At 39.3% G+C, this 10,005-nt stretch overlaps 1 protein-coding gene across 1 annotated transcript; it reads left to right on the top strand.

Moving 5' to 3' along the window:
• The first annotated feature begins 19 nt into the window (after nt 1–19).
• Nucleotides 20–9,085, top strand: miga2 (mitoguardin 2). Its single transcript, XM_003451506.5, has 16 exons — nt 20–168; nt 943–1,178; nt 1,257–1,467; nt 1,593–1,708; nt 1,823–1,943; nt 2,414–2,541; nt 3,109–3,226; nt 3,385–3,491; nt 3,637–3,740; nt 4,148–4,220; nt 4,313–4,399; nt 4,515–4,613; nt 5,269–5,403; nt 5,489–5,542; nt 5,641–5,757; nt 6,702–9,085. The coding sequence occupies exons 2-16, from the start codon at nt 1,083–1,085 to the stop codon at nt 6,900–6,902; spliced, it is 1,767 nt and encodes a 588-aa protein (XP_003451554.1). The 5' UTR covers nt 20–168; nt 943–1,082; the 3' UTR covers nt 6,903–9,085.
• Nucleotides 9,086–10,005: the final 920 nt, after the last annotated feature.

Genomic DNA, 10,005 nt, shown 5'->3' on the forward strand with positions numbered 1-10,005 from the left:
GGTCAAGAAGTAGGTAACTATCTTCACACCTCACCCGACTGGCCCGTGTCCGTGTCTGTATTCTTGCGTTAACTACGTAGGGCGTTAGGAGAAAAAAAAGAATCCACCGTGCGACTTTCACTGACTGTGACACGGGGATGTCCTTCCTTGACGCCTCGGATGATCACGGTATGTACCTACGCAGGGATTATGTTATTAGTTGCGCCTCTGGGGAAGCTGCACACAAAGCCGCCTTGAAGTCTGTAAGGTGTCAGCTCACAGACTTTGCTCTGAAGCCAGCCTGACCTGGTGATGCTATGATGCGGAATGACAGATAAGGCTAGCCGAATAAGCTAGCTAACGTTAGCATATGCTCCTCTAAAAAGACAGTTTCATCCTTGCCAGTGCTAATATTTAGCTGTCATTGACTCGAGCTTTAAAGACAGACATAAACCCTACTGTTGAATTTATGGGAAAGCTCTAAAATAAATTGTGTCAGGAAAATTACTGTTTTCTACTTCCTGAACTGGCTAACAGCTAGCTTTCGCTTTAACATATTGTCAAATTTCTATCAACTAGCAGCCTTGTTGTCGATAACTTCAGTCTGTATGGAACATAGTTGTGCTTTATGTACACTAGTTTGCTTCAGAGATATAGAAAGTCACCCAGTTTCTCATATTGAAGCTACAACTACTATCTTTTGTGAGGCTTTGTCTCGTACAGTATGTTGAATGGCGTGCTTGTTGCCTATTTGCATACCAGACACTCCAGACTGGTTAAGTAGTAGCTGGCAGCGTGTCAGTCTGCTCGCCTTCCAGGTCAAACCATAAACCTGTACAAGTTAAATCTGTGTCTGGAGAGTAGTACAGTGAAAATAGTTTGAACTGATAGCTGCTATTATAATGGTCGTGCAGTTAAAAGCACCTACACTTAGGTAAAAACCTTGTGTTCTATCTGTTGTAGAACAACACGACTGCAGTCAGCCACTGGACGAGAGAGTGGTTGATTACGGATGGTTCATCAGCAGGTCCTGAGCTGGCTGATCTCAGACCAGAGGGGAAACTTAATTTTTGCTGTGGCCTGAAGGCATTATAATTCTTGAGATGTCAATGAGACGAGGAGAAGGGATGTCCATCGCTCAGGCTTTGGCCATGACTGTAGCAGAGATACCCGTCTTTCTCTATTCCACATTTGGGCAGGTAAATCCCTTTATACACATGCACACACAGAGTGTACGCTATGTTTGGTCGTATCCTCACTGCTTCTTTTGCTTTCAGTCCATATTTTCCCAGCTGAGGCTTACACCGAGCCTGAAGAAGGTGCTGTTTGCCACAGCGCTGGGCAGTGTAGCTCTAGCTCTCACTGCTCATCAGTTAAAAAGGCGAGGAAGAAAGAGGAAGCAGGGAACACAAGAAAAGGATGGCCAGAAGACAGTGGGAATACCAGAGTCGCTCATGAAGACAGGACGGCCCTCATCATTAAAGAGAGGTGTGAAGACAGAATATTATGTTTCTTCTTTTTGTTGTTGTTGTTGTTGTTACGGGCTGTTTAGCGTCTTTCAGCAGTGGTTGCTGTGAAACATTCAATGAGGAAATGTTTTTCTTTTGGGACAGCCCCGTTTACTGGTCGACAGATGATGAGTCCCAGCACTCGAAGCAATGATACGATGAGTGGAATTTCCTCCCTGGCTCCCAGTAAACACTCAAGTTCATCACACAGCCTGGCATCTGTAAGTTTTATACTTTTTTTTTTTTTTTGTTGTGTTTGCTTTATTTTTGACTTATTATTATTTTTTTCACCATCTTCGGGTGTATATGTGTTTGCATGCACATTTCCGACGTAGACGCGAGTCCCAAGCTCTCCAAATCAGTCTGCCAATCCATCCACCCCATGGGAGGCAGAGCCTGTGGTGGAAGAGTCAGGGGCAGTAGAGGATGCTAATGCAGAGAATCTCTATTTAATGGGTAAGTATTCACATATTCACTAAAACTTGTGGGTTTTTTTTGTTTGTTTTTATTTTTTAATATAAAAAACAGCGTAAAGCCACTTTTTTTTTTTTTTTGTCTTTTCACTATTTGAAGATGACATTAGAGCACAAGCTATCTATAATTACATGCAACCAATATTAATCAGTATCAATTTGATGCAAAAATACCAGTTCCTGTAACTCTGTAGATTTGTAGTGCAGTACCATTATTTTTCACCTTACGAGTAATGTGCTTAAAACTGTTTTCACACAGCCTTTAATTACTCTTTTAATTAACTGGGGGACTGTATGTGAGTGATGTTTGAATGAATTGGACTGACATACAGCAGGTTTTAGTCTATGTAAAATCTCACTGAGCCCATGTGTGAATTGAACTGCTGTGTACTACATGTAAGAGGGGGCATAACGCCAGACAATGTTGGGATTCAAATGTTCTCTTCGTGCTAGGCATGGAGCTGTTTGAGGAGGCTCTGCGAAAGTGGGAACAGGCACTGAATATTCGCCATCAACCCCACTCAACATCCAGCAACAACAGCCTGGCTCTGCAGGGAGCAACATGTGGAGACGTTACCACGGTAACCATTGAACTGTTATCACCAGTGTGTGGTGGGATCGCTAGTCATTAAATGATGTCAAGCAACATTTTGAAAGATACAATGTCTGAAATTCAAAGTCTGAACCTCAGCAGTCTTTCTACTGAAGATCAACCAAATCACTCTCAGTGAGTCTAGATGAGAGTCACTCCAAACCACTTGAAGCTATCACTGGCTCCAGTTTACGAAGCTTATGATAGTTGATAGTTTCCCAAACCAAATATGGATTGGAGTCCACTTGCACAGTGGGACTGTGACTGAACTCTCACTATGAAAAGTAACTCGGTAAAGCATGTCTGCTATTGCTGCATGAGAGCCGTCATCTTTCAGCGAAGGCTGAGGTTGGATCATAATATAAATGGTTACACTGGGGAACATTAAAGCTGAGATTTCCTGTTAATCTTATAAAGCATTATCCATCAGAGGCAGAAAAAATCAAATACTCTACGTGATGTTGTTGCAACACATCAGTGCATTAATCAATTGCCTAATAATTATAGAAAAAAAGAGCTCATATAAATTGCGGTGTTTATTCTTTTTCTCTTACAGGGTGAAGCCCAAAATAAAGTGTTTGCTGAGAAGTTAGAGACACTACTGCACAGAGCGTATCACCTACAGGAGGATTTTGGAAGCAGTATCCCAGCAGACAATGTGCTGGCAGACTTTGGTAAGAATTTCTGTGTGACCCTATCAGACAGTATAAATATTATTAATCAAAGATCATACATTTGGACTCTTGGCTCTTTGCCTCTGTCAGTGCTTAGAGCTAAACATGTGTGCTTTCTGTCTGGCTCTGGCACTTATTTTGTGTTGTTCCTTTGGCAGAAAGTGAAGGAACGCTAATCTTGCCTCAAGTGGAAAGTTTCCACAGACTGCAAGAGGACGATGCTACTACTGTCACTTCTGATGACTCCTTCTTTTCGGCTGCGGAGGTGAGCTTCTTTTCCCTGCCCTCTAAAGACAGACCATGAGAAAACACAGTACACTCCTGACCCTTCAAAAAACCTCCCCCCTCACTCATGTATTCATCTCATACACACACAGACTGTGCACTGAGATATGCGTGTTTATGTGCAGCTGTTAGATGCCATGTCTCTAGGGGAGGTCTGTCAGCCAGCAGCCCTTTATGAAGAAGCCCTGTCTCTGGTCCATGAAGACAAAGTGGCCTATAGGACCCTGAGGTATTTTTATTTGTATACTTAAAGATGCACTGACAAATACTTTTCTAAAAATAGTAAATATTACTGTAGATAATGCCATATGAGTCGCTGTCTGTTGTGTCTGTGGTCCCACATAGACTTTCAACTAAAACTACTGAGAAACACAGTTTCATTGTCAAACATGAAAAATCCTTTAGCAGCTAAACTGGTGGAGACCAAAACTGAGCAAAAAGTGAATAGTGAATTTTTCTTTTTAGACTCCAAATTAATGCTCGTGTTACTTTTTGGATGTGAAAATGCACATTTTAACAAAAGGTAATAGTGGTGCTCAAAAAAACAAAAAACAAAACATCTTATATTCCAGTATACAGCAGCCAAGAGAAGCCTGAGCCTTTGTTGACTTAAATCAAATTTTTTGTGTTTACCAGGACTGAACTACTTGAATGTTATAGTGACCAAGACTTCCTTGCCAAGCTTCACTGTGTGAGACAAGCATTCCAGGTTGGTTTCAGCAAACCCACACATCATACATATACACATGTTTAAAACCAAAATACTACAGAAATTAAAGCAGTGATGCTTTTCTTTTCCAGATCCTGTTGTTAGATGAAACTCATCGTACATTTTTCATGGAGACCGGAAAGCAAATGATTGTGGGTTTAATGGTAAAAGCAAACAAGGTAAAATACTCCTCACTGGATCCCCAGTTATTAATGTGTCTTTTTTGGACAAATTTAAAGAGCTGTAATTATTTATTTTAATTGTTCTCATTTTATCTTTTATTTTTTGCTTCAGAGCCCCAAAGCTTTTCTAGAAAGCTATGAAGACATGCTGCTGTACACTCAGAGAGAGGAAACGTGGCCGATCACTAAGATGGAGCTGGAGGGTCGAGGGGTGAGTAATCACATCAATGTGATAGTGTGTGTGTGTGTGTGTGTGTGTGTGTGTGTTTACAGTAAGCATGAATGGGACAAGTGAATGCAATCACTAGCTATTCATTGCAAACATCAGTTAACATTTGTATTTATTAATTTTCATTTGTGTTGCCGTTCTGTTTTTTTTTTTTTTTTTTTTTTTTAATAAATATTATTATTATTTTTTTAATTTTTTTTAGTAAAAATATTTAAATGGACCTAATGCTTTATTTTGTAGTTTCTCAATGATAGCTATAACCAACCCATGACAAAGACACATGACAGTGTGGGCAGTTCTTTGAGCTCTTTGAGTCAGAGATACATGGCTTTAATATGTTGCACATTGCTGCCACCAGCTGTTCATCAGTAGTATAGCCTCAAACTATCCGCAGGACATGTTCACACAGGGTGTGCGTATATCTGAAACAGACCAACCAGGAGCCCACTCTTACAAACCTTCATGACACCACAGTAGATAAGAAAAAATACAGAAGTTTTTTTTCTTGTACAACAGTTGCACAACACTGTCTAGTCCTTTATATGTTCCAAGTCAGGTATGCCTGATGCCAGAGCAGTTCAAAACAGTACTGCTGCTAAATAAGAAATAATTTCACTCTTCCTTGTGGTCCTTGCAGGTGGTTTGTATGAACTTTTTCGACATAGTGTTGGACTTCATCCTGATGGATGCATTCGAAGACCTGGAGAGCCCTCCTTCCTCTGTGGTGGCTGTGCTGAGGAATCGCTGGCTCTCTGACAGCTTTAAAGAAACGGTTAATATTATGCACATGCACAGATACATACTCCATATTCCACCAACATGCAGTTTCTTTAATAATAGTTTTAATTTTCTGGTAGGCTTTGGCAACTGCTTGCTGGTCCGTCCTAAAAGCCAAAAGGCGTCTTCTTATGGTGAGGTTATACTAGTTTTAGAAATTAATACTTTTTAATGGCTTTAAAAAAAACTATCTTTTGTTTATTCTGATAGCTTGTTCTTCTCCTCTGTGCAGGTTCCTGATGGATTTATCTCCCACTTCTATGCCATATCGGAGCATGTGAGCCCAGTTTTAGCTTTTGGCTTTTTAGGACCCCGACAGCACCTGAGTGAAGTGTGCACAATTTTTAAGGTAAGGCCATACAGAGTACATGGTTTAAAAATATTTCAGTGCAAGCAGACACTATCCCCTGTGTAGGAAAACCACTAGGTTAATGTATAACTCTACAGTTTTTACATCACATGACACTAAATGCATAATTTATATAATTGTATAGTGAGATGTACAGCAGAGGATGGGGGGGAAAAAAAGCCAAGATGCTGCAAGATACTTTCTTTAATCAGGTTAGAAAACTTAATAGAAGTGGTGTTGGAAGAAAAGAACAGTCAGAGTGAAACTCATAAACCTGCATTTCCTTTAATGCATCTCCAAAGGTTCTTTACCTGCTCCTTTGGTAGAGTACATGCCCATCTCCACACCTCAGCTTCCAGCGCTGAAAATTGAAGCCAACACTGAAGTGGCTTAAACCTGTGTTTTCTCTTATGATCTTTGGGGGGTGGGAACTATTTTGGTGTGAAAAGAAGTGACTGTATAGAAGTCTGTGGGACAGTGACATTTCTATGATGTCATTAAGCATCTTGCCGACGATATCATCAGTCATTAATGTACTCTTTATATAATACAACATGATGCTTATTTTGTTTATGGTTAAGTTATGGTCCTCATTAGAGTCAAAAACTACAGTAAAGCAGTTTTTCAGTCTGGCCCAGATTCGCTCATTATATCTGTCGTCAAAACACCAAAATGATCATAGTCGAGAACTTAGCTTAAAACCTATATACAAACCTAATTTAAATATTTAAGGAGCAGCTCCTGAGCCACAGACATCATTACGTGCAGAGCCTTTATAGTCAAAGTAGTAGTAGACGCAGTAACAGTGAGAGGGGAACTTGCATTCATGTGGCTCAGAGCTAACCTACTAAGCCACATGAAGTTGACTTCATGTGGCTTAACATGTTGCTTACATACTTTAATACACCATCTTTTCATTGTGTTTTCTCTCCTTTTACCTGCAGCAACAAATCGTGCAGTACCTTAAGGATATGTTTGACCACGACAAGGTCCGCTTCACCTCTGCACAGTGTTTGGCCGAGGACATCCTGAACCTTTCCCACCGCCGGAGTGATATTTTACTTGGGTATCTGGGAATCGATAGCCTTCTCGAGATCAACGGTGCCCTGCCCAGAGACCCAGAGGGCTCTTCAGGGACCAACTAGGAGGAGTAGGGTAACAAAGAGCTTCACTGGGCCTTGTACCAGCCAACAGCAAAGAGGCTGACAAGTTAGGGAACAGCAAGAAGTCACAGCTGAACAGTGTGTCTGTATTCAGACTGGAATGAATCATCCTCCTGTGATACACTGAGAACCAGCATTATTCATTTATTCATCCGTGTTTCATTAAACATGATGGCTTCAGTAGGACATACTTTCACCAGTTCTACAAAGTCATTGGTTGTTGTACTAAGGAGGGAGGCTAACGATCCCACCTCTTTTATGTTGCTGCTGTGTAATCATCGAGAATACCGACTGCAGTCATGTAATGACAGACGTGCAAGGACTTGTCTCTGCCTTGTTGGGTGAGTTCTTGAAAACAGGCCTAACGGGAAGCATGAAAACTGTGCCCGCTACACTTTTACTCCACATGGATTGAGCGCTTTCAGAGAACTCTTCATCACCTCTGGAATTAGGGGGAATTATGGTGTGGGAATCAGTATTTTGTGTTTCTGCGTTTTATATTAAATTAAGGAAGATTATCTGTTTAAAATGATGAGAGTTCCTGAGAGTTCTTGAACACTTTGGCCAACTGATTATTAGTGCTGCTGTTTAATGCAAAATGAGATGGGTTTGTCTCCACACTTGTCCTTAAATCCTCTTTAATGTCTTTATTTATTTTCTCCACTTTGGGTTAATCGTGTTTATAATGTGATGAAACCAAGAAAGTCTGTTGAATGCAAAAAGACGTTTGAACTTGTGTAGGGTACTGGCACGTTACCCATGTTTGACACCAGTGTTCACAGTTGCAGTAAACATGAGTGTTTGAAGAAGCATGTGCTAAGGGATTATGAAGGTTTACTTTCTATAAATTACAATGCAAATATTCAGATTTAAATGGCACCAAACCCCCCCCCCCCCCCCCCCCAAAAAAACAGCACTCTAACTGCAAATAAAAGAGTGTGAGATGTGAAATACCTGTCTGAAAACTATTACATAAAACACAACAGTTTAGAAGATGCTAAAGACAATAAACAATGACACTTGAGTTCTCTCGATTTGTATTTCCTAATTCTAAAGTCTGAATTTGAGACATTCTCGCAGTTTAATTGCTTGCAAACATTTGGGTCTATAAGTGTCCAGTTGCAAGTTGTACCAAATAAGCCTTTAACAAAGTGGATGCCATGTGTTCACACGACATGAACAATAGTCTTTCCGTGGCAGTTTTCACTGTTTAACATTAAAAATGGCATTAAAGTAGGTGAGCCAGCATTGGGGCCCGAGCACGGTGCATGTTCACTCGCTCACTCACTATCACACCTTAACAGCACACCTACTGAATCATTTATGTTTTTGTTTACATCTGTACTTTTTCTGTACCTTCAGTGATAAAAGGGCGCTGTTTTTTTTTGTGTGTGTGTGTGTGTGTGTGTGTGTGTGTGTGTGTGTGTGTGTGTGTGTGTGTGTGTGTGTGTAAGAAGGTGGACACCTGTGGAGATCTTGCTTAGAAAAAATATATGTAAACAGTGACGCAACCGCTAAATGAAACATTGCCATTTAGTATTCTTAGCGAGGCTATTTCTGATGTTATAAAGATCTGTAATGAAGAACAGGGCATTGTACAGCTGGACTGTCATCCACGTAGGTGCACTGATAACATCTGAGTCTGCTTTGCTTTCCCAAGTACTGTAAACTTGTTACCGAATGGCATTTATTCCGTAATTCTCGCGTCGATTACACCACTACTGCACAGGCGCATTTCTTATTTGCAGATATATACAAACTAAATCGTCTTCATGAAATTGAATTTAAAAAAAGAAAAGATTATTTATTTACAGAGAAGCACAGTTATCTGAAGGGAGGAAAAGAATTCTCTCTGATTACTTGGGGCGTTTTAGTGTCAGTAGTTTATCTTCTGAGTCCATACAAGTGTATTTCTTGTGGCAGTGATAATCCAAATCAAAGTCTCTTAAATTAAGAGCTTTTATTTTCTTTTATTTTGATTCAGTATTTGCAGGGTTATTTGGTGTTTCTGTCTAATGTGAACCAAAACTGTAAATTGAGCTATTACAGAAAATAATTTGGTTCCTCATTGTGACAGATGAGCATTTTGCACTTTAGCAGAAAAATCCAAGAATGTCCAATAACCCTTTTTTAATAGTTGTTGATTTATTTGTTGCATCAAAGAACTGACATATTATTGATAATAAAGAACATAAATGCTGTACAGTAGAGAAATTATCTTTCCCAGATCACTATACATATGATCATTGTTAATGTGTTCATCTTGTTCAAATTCTCCACTTTTAACTGTTCTAGTCGTTTTATACCATTATGTGTCATGCAGGTAAATGCTGTTATGGAAAAATGCTTCTGTTTAGTCTTGTGTTCACAGATTGGTCTGCTTTTTCTCAGATAATATATCAGTGTAACATGCTACCTGTAGACCCAGGCTTAGCCTTTAGCTGTACATTTTAAAGATGCCAGATTACAAATATTTAGAAATTTCTAATTTAAAAAAAATAATATTGAGCACAGAGACGACTTCTTAGCATATATTTGATGCAAGAGTTTTTGCAAGAATTTCAGGTGGCCAAACTGTAGAGAAAGATTGGTTTTGTTTTGAACGTCACTGCTGTGTTTCAAGTGTCCTACTCATGCCTTTTGTCTTTTCTATTGTTAATCAACAGCAGAAACTCTGATCTGATTTTAATTTTCCATATTAAATGTTATTTTTTGTTAAATGATATTGAGTTATTTATTTTATTTCACAAAACTCAAACATTCTAATTGAGAGTTTAAAAAAAATATTGTTAGGACAGGTATATCAAAAAACACTGGCTTAATTTTATTTAAATGTTTGAAGGGAGTACTTGATCATAGTAGACAGTATGAGGAAAAAAAATCTAATATGACTAAAATAATGGTAAGTAAATTTACTATTTTAGTAGTAGCTTCAAAAGAGGGCACAAATCATCAGTATTCTCAGTAGTTCAGGTAACTATTGTCATCACGTAACTGTTCCCTATAAAAGTCCTGAATTTAAAATGTACAGTTCTTACATACCTTGTCTCTATTTTGTAAAAAGATGATATGTGCATCAGTGGTG

Source organism: Oreochromis niloticus, linkage group LG7 (genome assembly GCF_001858045.2).
Source record: "Oreochromis niloticus isolate F11D_XX linkage group LG7, O_niloticus_UMD_NMBU, whole genome shotgun sequence".
Lineage (NCBI taxonomy): Eukaryota > Metazoa > Chordata > Actinopteri > Cichliformes > Cichlidae > Oreochromis > Oreochromis niloticus.